This window comes from Macadamia integrifolia, chromosome 10 (genome assembly GCF_013358625.1).
Source record: "Macadamia integrifolia cultivar HAES 741 chromosome 10, SCU_Mint_v3, whole genome shotgun sequence".
NCBI lineage: Eukaryota > Viridiplantae > Streptophyta > Magnoliopsida > Proteales > Proteaceae > Macadamia > Macadamia integrifolia.
The window spans coordinates 17,558,415-17,573,749 of NC_056566.1; the positions used below are offsets into that span (position 1 = coordinate 17,558,415).

The window sequence follows — 15,335 nt, forward strand, 5'->3', positions numbered from 1 at the left end:
TCATCATTTCTTTTGTCAGTCTTGTTTGCTCCTTTGTCTGCACAATTGCTAGGGTTTCAACTAATGGATATTGAGACCATTATATAGATTGGGAACATGGACCAACCCTGAAATCAGACCAACTGAAGCCTCTTAATAATACAACCACTACCCATTAGAGAGACCACGTCTCACTAGGACTCCATCCAACCATGCCATCTGTCAACACCCATCCAATTAATCCATACCCATACAATGATTGGATGCTAACTCACATATAAGAAAATATTACATTAAGAAACTCGAGTTTGATAAAGTGCTAGCTCTAAATGAGAAGAGAGTAAAGAATGCATTTAGTTAGGTTTCTCCTGCTATGTCGCTTTAACAATAAGACCTTGCAACGGCGAATTATATCAGTGTATCTCATCACAATAGATCTTGCATACATTTGATAGTTTATTTATTTATTTATTTTTCTCTCTCTTTTAACATCTTAATTATGAGATTTTTTTTTGGAAAAATATCTTAATTATGAGAGTTTGATTGGACTATACTAGCTAATTAGATCAACCCTATTAGAGAATCAAAATTGGATCCTCCAAGAAGGAGCAATATCGAGCTTGCACATTGTGATCTTCTAAAAACATCAGATTTTTCAATTGATAGAGCGAATTTTTTGCATTAGTAGTTATTAATAATATAACAAACACTAAAATTTCGAGGAGGATTACTAAATCCTTGTGTTGTCAACCATCAAACAAGTTGAGGATTGAGGTGGAACATAGGTAGATGTAAATTCATGAGGAACACTATGGTTGTTAAATTTGTGAATTATTAAAGTAATAGTTGATATGGGATCATTACTAAAAAGCACAAATTACATTTATAGGACTACGGAGTGATAAAGAAGTTACAAAATACACAAAATTCTCTATGGGGAGGCAGTGAGCGATAGTGAGCATCCAATGATTGCAGTAAATGGTCGGGCCCTCCGAACCGTTGGATCCACACTGCCACTCACCATGCATTCACCAGAGAGGATTTGAGTCTTTACAAAATTGTAGAGAAATGGGGGATCAAGGAGCAAGAAAAGAGCAGAAAACTTTGATAAAATGGTGAGAAGAGAACAACCAAATCCATTGCTTCACCTACATCCATTCACACAGCAGAGAAGTTTGTCTCATAGATCAGTGCAGATTTAGTGTCTCACCATTGTCACAATCACTCGACACCTTAGGGTCACCCTAACTTTGGTTCCATATCTCCCCCCTATCTGTGATTGGGTCTGCATATTCATCTACTCATATCAATATTGATTGAGATAAATACCGATATTAGGCTGATATTGAATTAATGGTACAAAAATTAAGCTATCTTAATTTTGTTTCCATACCCCCCCCACCCCTTCTCATATGGATTTAGGCATCACAATTGAGTCCACATATTGATCTTTTCATATTGGTATTGATTGTGATCGATACTAATATATCAGCCTAACTTGATATTGGATGGATATTGATATATCAACCTAACCTGATATTGGATTGGGTTTCCATAACCCCCCCCCCCCCTTTCTATTTGTCTCTCTCAATCAATGATATAAGAGGAAATTACACTCCCCCCCTGCATGTTTCAAGTATTACACTTAGACCCCCTCTGAAGTTTGAAATTACAACCGCACCCTATGCCGTTAACTCTGTTAGTAGTTGATGTAAAATGACCCATTTACCCCCTTCTCCTTTCTTTATAAAACACTCTCTTGGAGCTGTTGGAGGGAGAGAGCTGCCTGAGTCCGATCGGCGAGAGAGTTGCTTGACTCCGACACCGATGTCCGATCCCCTTGAATCGATTAAGGTGCTCATATTCTGAAGGTAAGAACACTTCTTTAGCCCAACCACCAACAATTGGTTACAATACCATAATGAACCAATCCACAACTTCCCACATTACTGTCATGAAAGATCAAAAAAGGTAGGAGAAGCCACAGACACCAATGAGGGTTAGATACTTATTGATGGTGTGACAGTGGCCATTGTTGGTTAAGACTGGACTAAGGAATTGAAACAAGAAGACAGTCCCAGTAGCCAAATGGGTATTTGTTTTTTTCTCTGCTCTTAAACTACTATCCCTTCTGATATTCTTGAATCTAGCCAAGCATTTGAGCCAAATAATGTAAATCTGGTAGTGAAAGAACAATTCAGATTTTGGTTTCTTCATGAATTCAAGGCAATGGTCAGGATATGATTGTTCTATAAACCAAGTTGATTCCATCATGTACATGTTAGTTTATCAGTAATGACTTTCATTGTCTTCTTTCTTTGTTTTTTTCAAGATTGCCAGATTAAATGTCTACCTCAAGTAATTGTAGCTCAATAGGAGGTTTCAAGTACAGATCCATAAAATGCAGATGTAATAGGATAGCTATGATCAGGATATCAGAGACCGCTGACAACCCAAACAGACTTTTTTATAGTTGTCCAGATTACAGTGGATGCAAATACTTTGCATGGTGTGGACCTTTGAATATTAAAACTACTAATCCAATCCCACCATTAATGGGCAAGAGTTGGAAGAGGATGTGAGGCGGTTGCGAGAGGAGGTGTGTGTGCTCAGAGATGTGTTACATGGGTTGCAGCAAGAGATACAGAGTGTGAAGATAAGGGTGGATGACACAGTGAACTTTTCTGGATCAATGAATATGTTTTGTAATTTTCTGTTTGTTTTTTTCGTAGGTGTTTTTGTATCTGTATTTATCGGCCAAAAAATGTAAAAGTTGGATGTTATTAAGGAATGAACTATGATCTATACTGAATTAGGTTGTGTAATGGAAATTTTGACAGCATTTTGGTAGAATTTTGGCATGATTTTCATCACTTAACCTGTATAATCCATAAATATGACCTGTAAATATAACCCCACATATCCATAAATATTCCAAATATCCACAAATGTTTCACACATCATTCCACAAAAAAATCAAACACAGTTCATATACTCCATAATAACATCAAAACCCAAAAGACTAGTCCAAGTACTGTCTTAAACATCAAATCCATCAACCAATAAAAAATTTTTCATTAACAGTACAAACTACGAAGATTAGATCATCTAATCCAATTAAAGTCTTCATTGCACTTTATCCCTCCGTTGCATTCAACTCCCACCAGCAGTTGCCTTCTTCCTCTGTTCCCTTGCTTTTCTTTTGGCTTCCTTAGCTTGCAATTGTGCATTAACCGTAGCTTGCATGCTCAACTCAATGGTCATTTAAGAAGCTTGTGATCTGGTCGTTCTTTGAGAATTGCTTGTATCAGGTTGACTTCCAGGCTGCTGAGTTCTCTACATACACATGAGTAACAATTAGTCAAATGCAACAAATGGATAAGATCACTAATCATTTCAGAATAATTAAAACTTGAAAATTGAACATTGAAAACCTGGGAAGATTTTGCTTTCTGTTTCACTGGAGGTCCTGTACATCTTCTCTTGTTGTGACCTTCCTAGTTGCATCTGTTACACTTGGCAACTCTTGATCCTTTTTTCCGCTGGCCAGATGAGACTTCATCAGTTTCTTTCTTCCTAAGAGAATGTAGTCTTCCTGGAAGTCATTTGATTGGTGGAGGTTGTACAATACCAATTCTATGTTCTTTACTTATCTCTTGAAGTCCAGGTAAAGGATGGATAATACCCTCATAAGCTGCTGAATATGTTTTTATGCTATAGTACTCATGGCAGTAACTCTCTAAGTTTTCTCTCTTACTAACAATGCATGCAACAGCATACTTACAGGGTAATCCAGAACCTTCCCATTCTTTACAACAACAAGTTTGTTTTTTCAAATCGACCACATGCCTTCCTTCAGTATCTGTGACCTCAAACTCATATACCCCAGTAGCTTGGACCATACATCCTCTTGATTGTGTTTAGATCAAATCCAGCAATTTCTTTATTCTTAGTGTGACAATCCCAGTGTATGTGCAACCCTCCTGATATCTCTTATATATAATCTCCATCAAAAACTTTCGTATCTCATCAACTATGAGTAGGATAGGCTTGCTCCTAAAAGGTGCAATCCACTGATTGAAACATTCAACCATGTTGTTGGTGACATGGTCACTTTTGCACGAAAAGTCAAATGCATGTCGAGACCACATTTCAGCTTTAACATTGTTCAACCAATCATATGCATTTTGGTTAATTGCTTTTATGTTTGACATTGCATTTTCAAACAAGAATGCAGTTGAAGTCATAGCTACTGACCAAAAATACTTTCTAAGTAGCACATCTGGAAACTTGCTTCTGAAATTTTAGAACATATGTCTACTGCAGCATCTATGGTGATAGCCTGGAAATATTTCATCGATGGCTTGGTGCAGTCCCTACACATTAGCAAATTAAAAAGATTAAGTACACAAGAAAAAATAGGTGTGTGTCCTATAGTTAACTATATAGGGTAGAAGGTAACCCACCTTTTGTCTGTCCGACATAAATGTAATAGGAAATTTCTCCTCCACAGTGTGAAGACAACTATATAACTATGACAAAAAGAAAACCCAACTTTCCTTGCATTCAACATCCACAATGCCATATGCCATAGGGAACAATCCTTTGTTGCCATCAACAGAGACTGCAGGCAGTAGTACCCCTCCACACATCCCTTTCAGGTGGCAATCATCAAGACCTATGAATGGTCTACAGCCTTTCACAAAACCATCAATGCATGCCTTGAAACTAATGAACAATCTTTTGAAAATAGGAGGGTTGGACATTATGACTCTTAATGGAATTGCAGCTTGAATAGACTTCCAATGTTTCTTTGTAGCACAATTTCTCCATAATTAGGTAGTTTTGCGAATGACTTATAATGGCTGCCTTCATTGAAGTTAACTGCATGCTTTTTGGCTCTGTACACTATCATATAAGGGACTTCAACCTGGAATTTTTCCTTGAAATATGAACGGATTGCATCTGGATCCATATCTAGGTTTGCCTTTAATCCTGAAGGAAGGTGTCGGGCAATCCAAGTAGGAGTAATATCCTTGTTTCTTTTTTTCCTCACACAAGAATGTTCATTGCATATAGACTTGATCTGGTATATTCCTCCTTCATCTGCTACAGGTGAAGCATGGATCCTCCATGTACACCCCTGTGCTGCACACAAAACAGTCACTCTTGACTTTTCATTCTTGGTTCTCAGCATGGTCTTTAAGAACAGCTCTGAAATGAGTCACATCATCAAACAACATCCCTTTCTCTAGTCTCACCACTTGCCCATGTGAATATGATGGTGTAAAGTAATCATCATCACCATAGTCAGATAATGCTTCAATGTTATCTTGGTATGCAACTCCTGTACCATCCATTCCATCATCTTGACCATCAACTTGAGCCTCAACCCCATCATTGTACTCCTTTTCATCAATCATATCACTCTTTGGACATAGAATTCCAATCAGTATCACTTGAACTTGAAACATCGAATAAGATTTCATCGGTATTCTTACTGACTATGTTACTAACATCATCCACAACATCCCCAACATAAAGTTCAGCAACAATACCATCTATGACCTTGCCAATACTCTTACCAACTGCCATAATGCCATCATTCACATCAGTCACATCATTCACATCATTCCCATCATTCCCATCAACAATACTATTAGTTGCATCAATACTAACTGAATCATTCATGTTGCTCTTGCTGTTATGTCCACCATTGGTTGAAGCCCTATGGGTACTACCACCTCTTCTTATCTGGTGCTTTATCCTATGCCCACCAGATGTCTGAAATTGCTGTGCAATACCTCCAAAACCACTTTGACTTTGTAGTATATAAATTCCACTTCCATACTAATCCTGCATCACATCATCACCAAAGCCACTTTGACTTTGATGGACATGCCTACTAGTAGTCTCCCGCTTGACTAGTCCACTAGGAAAACCATTTACCGTGTATAGGTTGCTTGCATTGGAATCCCAGTGAAGATCGTATACATACAAATTTATGCATTCAGCATTCTGATGCAATACAAACATGTCCAGTACACTTGCATCCTCATTCACTTCCATCTGTTGGTTGGAAGGAAGTATGCACTTCACTTTAAATGTGACAGTATGTCCTACTGGTACATGTCTAATAACTATGTTGTAAATATCGATCACCATGTCCCGATAACAATACTCATCTGGAACAACTGGGGTAGGTGCAGACGTATTCAAGTTGTAATGATAATATATGATAACTCTAATTTCCATTGAATGATGAATGATTTCTGATGAAAAAAATAAACACAAATACATCAAGGATTTCAATGGAAATTAGTCCATACTAAGTCCATACAACCATTCCAAGGATTTGAAACAAAGTCCATCCAACCATTCCAAGGATTTGAAGCAAAGTACATACAACCCTTCCAAGGATTTAAAACAAGGAATCAAGTATATACAACCATTCTAAAGTGTTAAGAAACTAAGACATATATCTTATAAGCACAGACAAATCCAATCAGGAACAATCATAACATACTATAATATATACCCCATAAGAATGTCAGCATTTTGGAATTGCCAAAGTTGTCCTTCCAGATGACTCTTAATAGTTTAAAGTACCAACAGGTTTCAAGTAATTGTTACATACAAATTAGCATGTAGGCCTATTAAAAGCATATACAAGATTCCTACCCAAGACAAGATGTTGCATGAATAATAATAAAATACAAGATTTCTGGATACCGTAGTAAAGCACTGCTCAAGTGAAACATTATCAGTGCAGTTAGGCTAGAGACAAGAGGCCTCTGATGAAATTTAGAATGATAGCACATGTAGATAGAGGATACATAGCACTCCATTGCTACTGGATTCATTCAGATACTATACAGAGAAACAAAGCCAATGAATAAACTCATGTCCTATAGCCTTATCCATTTCATCTCCATCTCAATTAAATCTACCAACTTCAACAAACCAATTACCACCCACTCCAAAATCAGAGGAAGGCGCAGACATCCTTTTCATCTCCATCTCAACCAAATCTACCAACTTCAACAAACCAATTTACCACCCACTCCAAAATCAGAAGTGATTTCAATCAACTATCATATGCTTAAAGTAGAATGAAGTGATTTCAATCAACTACCATATGCTTAAAAATCACAGCCTCATGAAACCATAGGGTTAGCGAAAAGGGATAAACATCATCAACCTAACAACCAATTAGCAAAAAGGCATCGAATTAATTGGGGTGCAGCACAAATGCAGCTCTATGCAAGGACACAACGGCTTTAGAACTGATAGAGGTTCAAAGCAATTTTAAAGGCCTCAATGAATGAGACCACCATGAAAGCTTTGGGACCCGATGCTACCATACTGGAATAAGGATTGGTACGACTGGAAATAATAATTTAAAGATCACCCAGTAATCTCCGCTAACAGTTTCTATAGCCAAAATCTCAAGATCCAACCAATTTAATGGAGATGAAACAACTTCTGTGCACACACAAAAAAAAAAAAAAAAAAGTTTCAAGTGTCCACTGGTAACTTTAACACTAAACATAAATAAGATACTGGAGGATTGTACATCCATCTCATTGTCGATCTAACTAAATTGAAGAACAAATCTGCATAAAATGCTTGAAGAATCACCGTCGAATGCCAAAACTAAGTCCCGACTGTGTTTGATTAAATTTTTCCCGAAACCCTAACTTTCCCAAATCTGCGATATTACACTAACCTTAGACTCCGATTAATAGCTCTAATCTTCAACGAGATTTATGCCTTCGATCGCGAACTATAAGAACCACTGTCGAACGCTAAAACTTTGGAGATGTTCATCTTCGATTTCAGTTTCAGAAGATCAGGTATGGAGGAGGAAAGAAGAAGCCGAATGAAAAACCATCGTTCTTCTCAAGGAAGAAGACGGTAATGAGTTGGGGGTATTTTGGGGTTTTTAGAAATATTGTAAAACAATTAACATTTCCTCACTCACGGCCAAGGTACGGTTGATAGAATTTATAATATACAGGGGAGGTTAGTGTCATTTCAAATTTTTCAGGGGAGATACTATAATACTAGAAACATACAGGGGAGGGGAGTGTAATTTCCTCATGATATAAAAATCAGGTATGACAAGATAGGGGAAAAAAAAGTCAAAATCAAAATCTTGAGGGCTAAAAGTAAAATGATCTGTTGTGGACAATTCACATTGGTATTAATATTCATGCTGGAGATGATTGATATCGATTATTAAATTGTTAATCTCTCACCTGTTTTTTGGTGAAACTTACTCTCTCACATATTAATCATGTTTCTTGAGTTGCTGTCATTTATTATAATTTTTTTATTGAGAAAAAGAAGTTTGAAAGGAAGCTTAATTTTTAGGGTAATTTACAGCACCACCCTTGGAGAATGTCAATATTAGAAGGACACCCCCTCTCTTTTACCAAATTAGACTCGGACCCCCTGTCGTCAGTCTTTGTTAAGTGAAACGTTAAAATGACACTTGTACCCTTTTGACTAAAACACAAGACTACTTCATATTTTACCCAAGTCCTTCATTACCTCTAGCCTCCACTCACCTTCACTATGTAGTTCAAGGTTTCCTGCGCAAGAAGATACGGTGCAGACTTCCGTCGCCACTTGCCGCCGGCCGTCGCAAGATCAAGGCATTGGCAATCCCAATGTTGAGCAAGCCAATTAAAATGTTCCTCCTAATTTTTTATCTTGGCATTTCTTTATTAATTTCTTTAATCTTCTCAATTTCCTCTTTAGCTTCGGCTTGCTCTGTAGGTGCCCTCTTCCTCAAGTTCTTGAAGAACAATCATTTTCCCAATTTTGCACTTTCCTCAAAGGCCTACACCCAGCTCTCTAGATTCTCCATTATCTGCTAATCACAAATGAAAGACCAACTCATCAATCAAAAGGAAGAGAAACAAATGTTGTTAGAAAAAGAAGAGAAACAGACCTTGGCCCCCACTTCATCAAGATCTTTGAGCGCATTTTCTCCAATCTCATCAAACTGAGCATTAGCATCTTCGGCAAATTGGGTTAGGTAAGCAGACCACTCATCTAGATAGTTGGTGAGTCGGACCTTCTGGGTTTGAAGCATAGCAATTTTGGCCAACAATTCTTACTTTTTCAGATCTCCTTCAGGTGGTGAAGACTCTGAACCAGTGTCATTGGAGTTGCAGAATGAGAGATGTGAGCTTTTCCTTGTATGCAGTTTTCTCATGTGAGCATACTTGCTGGGAAAGTAGCCTGCTCTTCATGGAAAAGGCATATTTTCCATTTCCTATTCTTCAGTATTTGTCTTCGGTTTGGTTCTGTGTTTGGCTCTAATGGCAGAGAGTCGCTGCTAGTTGTCGTGAGTTCTTGTTGGTCACCGATGACGATGCCACTGCCGCTACCGCTACCGCCGTGATATTTGACAATCGTTTGGGAGAAAGGTATAATAACTATCGATTTGGGGGTGGAACTTTATTATATGGGTATTTTAGGTAGTTCACATTTAGTAAGGGAATTTTGGTATTTAAAATAAAATATAGTAGCTGACATCGGCATATAAGTTATATTCCTTAACAGTGACTGACGGTAGGGGGTTTGAGTCTAATTTGGTGGAACAGAGGGGGTGTTCGTATAATAGTGGCATTCTCCAAGGGTGGCGTTGTAAATTACCCTAATTTTTATGCTTAGATAACAAGTGAGATGAAATGATGGTCCCATCTTTTGCATAAATTGAAAATTTCACCCATGTTGATGCTTCCACAGGTACACCCGTTGGCCCCTATGCTAATGTCGAAGCTACATTGCCATTCACCTCCATTTAGTTCATAGGCACCATGTTGTTTCTTTTGCTATTTCCTTTGCCTCAGCATCTTTACCAAAAATAAATAAATAAATAAAGGGAAAAAAAGTACAGAAAATTATAAAAAAATTAAAGAAAAAATAGGGTTTTGTCACGTGGTTCTTGCCCCGGACACAAGGGCACATCATCTCACCCTCTGTGAAATCAAAATTTTCATTCATGTTGATGTCCTATATGTAATCTCTTTGGCCCCATGCTGATGCAAGGTCATGCAGTTTAGCTACAATTTGTGCCCAATTAATTATTAACATTAATGATTTTTTTTTTGTAGGAATTATAACATTAATGATGAGTTTGTATTGACAAAAGCTTTTATGCATGAATGTATACGTATACAGAGATATGTGTCATTATTCGACACAAGTAGTGAAGAGATGTGTAATTACACTTATGCCCTTCACCTCATCCAACAATTGAAAGACATGTCCATGAAGTATAACAATGCGGGAGAGTGGACTTACTGTGTTAAGACTAAAAAACCCCACCTCAGAACATGGTTTCAAAATAATCAGACCAAGATAGGTGAAATTATCCGATATTGGATTGGTATTGATCGAGACCAATCCCATATCTTCATTGATCTGATAATGACCCACTAAGTATGATCCAAAGGTAAAAAGGTAATAAAAATTTTTTTTTCTAAAAAATCAGAGGTAAATCCCGATCTAATCTGATCCAAAGATTCGGATAGGTACCTGATCAGTATCCGTTGAGACCATGGTTTAAAAAATGGGTATTGGATCCGCTGTATCATATCGGTATGGGCTGAGATCGATTCTCGATTCTTCATCGATCTGGATCGATTATCCGTATCGTTTCAGAGGTAAAACAATAAAATAAAACAAAAATGTATTGTTATAAAAAGTAGGGGGCAAAAGTCATCGATACCCGCCGATCCTCTTCGATACCAATACCGAGATCTAAATCTATGTTTCAGACCGATTCAGAGACTGATCAGGAGATTCCGAACCTTGCCTGGGAAGGAGGAGGGAGCAATAAGCCTATAAAAGGAGGAAGGCTGAACATAGAAGCATAAGCTCTAGGGTGCCTTTTCTCTTCTATCCGTTTCTTTCCATCCAAACATACCCATTAATGGCATTGCTTTCAATTCTCGTTCTCTTCTTCCTTCCTCTCCTATCTTTCCTACTTCTCAAAGGAAAGAAGAAAAATGGGAAGGGATTCAAGCTTCCTCCTTCCCCACCTGGCCTTCCCATCATAGGCAACTTGCACCAAATTGGTTCACTTCCTCACCGCACTGTAGCCCAGCTTTCTAAGAAATATGGTCAGGTCATGGTTCTCCACTTTGGTAGGACTCCTGTGGTTTTCGTCACTACCCCTGAAATGGCAAAAGAAGTCTTAAAGAACCAAGATGCCAACATGTGTAGTAGACCTCCCCTTCAAGGCCCTAGAAAGATTTCCTACAATTTCAAGGATATCTCTTTCACTCCCTATGGAGAGTGGTGGAGAGAGATTCGCAAGATTTGTGCTCTTGAGCTTCTTTCTCCTAAGGCTGTTCAGTCTTATATGTTTGTTAGGGAAGAAGAGATTGCTCTTATGGTTGATTCCATTACCAAGGTTTCTCCAGCTCCTGTTGACCTCTCTGAGAAGTTAGCCTCTATCACAAATAAAGTGATAAGCAGAACTGCTTTTGGAAAGGTTTATAAAGGAAAAGACCTTGATAATGGTAAGCTCACTGAAGCTGTTGGTGAGGTCCTGCTCTGCTTGAACAACTTTTCTAGAGAGGATTTCTTTCCCACTTTTGGGTGGATCATTAACATGCTCACAGGATACACTGCAAGGATTGATAGGGCTCTCCATAATATGGATAAGTTCTTTGAGAAAGTTATTGAGTATCACCTTGATTCTAATAGGCCGAAGCCTGATCGTGAAGACATCATAGATGTCTTGCTCCGACTACAAAGAGATCAGTCCAGTAGAGTTCCCATCACCAAAGACCATATCAAGGGAGTACTCAAGGCAAGTCCCTCAAATACTCAATAATCTTTCTCTACTTGTTCTACTCTTCATGGGGTATCAACCCTTTGATATTTGTTTCTTACCCACCTTATATTTTGATGCATCAAACATGGTTATTATTTTTGAGCTTTTGAAATGAAAGATTAACAGCTTGACTGACTCTCTGCCTAATTTGACTCAATTTCGATCCACGGATTTTGAAAATGTGTCAAGCTCCATCCATAAGGGATGCACATAAACTATGAATATATTACCCATCAAAAAGAATTTTTTTTTTTTCTCCAGCCACTCTCATTTCTTTCAATCTCTAATTTATGAGCTAAATCTTGATTTGGGTTGTTCTTAAATATTGTTATTTATGTATGATCCAGGATATATTGCTTGCTTCAGTGGACACAGGTGGTCTTAGCATGGTGTGGGCAATGACAGAACTTGCAAGGCACCCAAGAGTGATGAAAATGGTGCAGGCTGAAATCAGAAGCTATGTTGGAAATAAAGGGAAAGTCGATGAAAGTGATATCGAAAGCCTTCATTTCTTTAGAGCTACATTGAAGGAGAGCTTGAGGTTGCACCCACCTTCCCCTCTATTGTTTGCTAGAGAAACCATGAGTGATTGTAAGTTAGATGGTTATGACATTCCCAACAAAACAAGAATCCATGTTAATGTTTTTGCAGTCCAGAGGGATCCAAGATATTGGAAGAACCCAGATGAATACATCCCAGAGAGATTCATAGACAATCCAATTGATTTGAATGGGCGAAGCTACGAGTATTTTCCATTCTCATCTGGTCGAAGGATTTGTCCTGGAATTACTATGGGACTAGCAATTGTTGAACCCATACTAGCAAATCTTTTGTATAGCTTTGATTGGAAACTGCCCAGTGGGATGACAGTTGAAGACATCAACATGGAGGAGTCCTTCAATCTCTCTGTCAACAAGAAAACACCTCTCATTTTGGTGCCCATTCCCTATGAATGCAAAACAGCTTGAGTAGTGCCTATGGCAAGTGGCTCTCGAAACCTATTTGCATGGCCACTGTCCCGTCGGTATACCAACGTCTATGTCTATCTCTATCTTCTTTGCCTTGAAAAAGTTCCATGTGCTCTTTCCATCCCAGTGTTTCTATAAGTTGAACCGCTAGCTCCAAGAAAGAAGACAGCATACCTAATCTCTTACCTATTTTATAAGTGAAAAAAATAATAAAAAAAAAATATGAGTGTAAGATATCTTGCTTGCTTAGCCACACCTTTTCCATAAATAATAATGGCCTATTGAATGATTATATATTTTAAATTCTCTCATCCTTATCCATGCTTTAACACTTTGAGCTTGAGGCTTGCCATATCTGTGTGCCTAATTTGTATATTTTATTCAAATGATTGCAGAATAAAGATAACTTTTACATAGCCTTTAGATTGCAGTCTGATATATTTTAAGTGGTCATCGGTACACGGGATTTTTGGTGGTTTTTTTCTTTTACAATATGCAGGAACTTTTAATTTTACCGTTGCAAGTTTGTTGGAGCTATTAGTTCTTCATCTCATTCTCAACTTATACAATATATTCGACCCAAATTTTTTAATTTAAATGATTTTGCACAATCAAATAGATCAATTTTGATCAGGATTTAGATGATTGATGATACTAGGTGTATAACTTCAACAAAAGTGATCAAGATATTTTATAATTTGGTAGATAATGAAATCACGCATTCTCATAATTAATAAATATTTTGGAATAATTCGATTTATTAATTAAAAGTTGGTCTAAAAAAGGATTTTGGATTCGGATTGATTTGAAGGATTCATTTATTTAATTTAATAAAAAAATTGGAAAAAATTGGGATATTCATTTTTAATATTTGTTTTACCTAATTCACATTATCTACTTCACAAGGTGTTGATATAGGTTGGTTTTGTTCATTCTATTATTTGATAATTTCCCCTTTTCTTCCCTTGGATTAGCTAATGTTTTAACCCATCCAAAAAGGAATACAGATAACAGGATGATTAATCCTTGAGAACATGTCTATTTGCTCTAATAGAGACTCAATTAGCATTATTCATTCATGGGAATATGATTAGTTGCATGTGTCAAACTCAAACTTGTATCTAATCGACCCACCCATGATTCAAAATAAGAAGACAGGTGACAAGCTGAGAATGAATTCTTTACACATATGTTCACCTGGATGTATATGTGAGGATCTAATACCTACACCTTTTGCTTACACATATAACCCTCTTCACCCTTTTAATGGTAGAAAACGGGACAGGTCTAGAATCCTCATGTGTACATCCAGGTGAACATACATGCAGAGGATCCAATTTCCTTCAGCTCATTAAAACCTTAAAAACCATGTTGATGTTATGATACTGAGCATCAAAGGTAGGCTGGTGAAGGGTCACCCCACTGATCTCAGCCATCGAGGAGTCTGTTCTTGGTAACAATTGATTTGCTCCTACTGGCCGTGTTAACGTGACTAAGAGGACCATGCTTGTTCTCAGCCAATGGTTCTTTTACATAGCTTTACTATGATAAAGTGTATTAAACATGGACTCTTCATTACAATGGATTCATAATTACAAGCTTCAAAAAGCCATGGCGTGAAATCACCATTAAAGTTTCATAAGGAACAAAATAATAATAAAATAAATAAATAAAAACCTGTTAAAGCTCATCAGTTTCCCTTGTTTGAGAGTGAGGTAAAAGACTAAGGTTTTGAAAACGCTAGTAAACTATAGTGGCGGGAAGAATCGATTGCCGGAAAGACTAATATCCCATGAAGGGTTAGGTAAAGGTAAACATAGAACCCCCTCCCCCTCTGAGTTTGTTAAAATTTTACAATTTAACGTAGAGAAGAGCTAAGCAGATAGGTCAACCAACACCCCACTTGCACGTATCATGAGGTCATATATGCACAATAAAGGTATGAAGCTATATTTTATGTCAAGTACGCATATTAATCAATTACCAGGAGTGAAATATGTGTTGGGGCTGAGCCCCATCAAAAATCCCAATGTTTAGGTAAGTTCTAGCCGATTGGTGGCTGCTCATAGGTGGGTCAGACCCACCAATATGACTAACCACTCTAGTCATTAGATATTTTGACCCCACTATAAATAGCATTTATTACCTTTCTTTCACCTCATTTATTGTTTTACATGGTGGGTGAGAAAAGTAAAGAAGAGAGAGAAAAAAAAAAGAAAGAGGAGAGAGGAAGGAAGAAGAAAATGGGGAAGGAGATGATCATTGTGCGTTGCCAGAGTCAGATCTCTTGAATCCGACACTGGATTAACAATCTTCATCTCGAGATCTACGATTTGAGTGAGCAAAGTCCACATTTCTTAATCCCTTATGAAACTCTAGGTGAAACCCTTCGATTTGGGTAGCAATCCTTTGGATCTTGTTATTATCTCTTGAGAATGTGAATCTAAGGTTTAATAAAGGTCCTACATGTTGTTTATAAAGGATTTAGAGGAAGACTTATAAGATTTGTGAAGCATTGTTAATCTCTT

At 37.5% G+C, this 15,335-nt stretch overlaps 1 protein-coding gene across 1 annotated transcript; it reads left to right on the forward strand.

The window, feature by feature from the left end:
• Positions 1 to 10,890: 10,890 nt before the first annotated feature.
• Positions 10,891 to 13,230, forward strand: LOC122091347 (cytochrome P450 71B37-like). Its single transcript, XM_042661226.1, has 2 exons — positions 10,891 to 11,815; positions 12,187 to 13,230. Exons 1-2 carry the CDS (start codon positions 10,931 to 10,933, stop codon positions 12,805 to 12,807), a joined length of 1,506 nt encoding a protein of 501 aa, XP_042517160.1. The 5' UTR covers positions 10,891 to 10,930; the 3' UTR covers positions 12,808 to 13,230.
• The last annotated feature ends 2,105 nt before the right edge of the window (positions 13,231 to 15,335 follow it).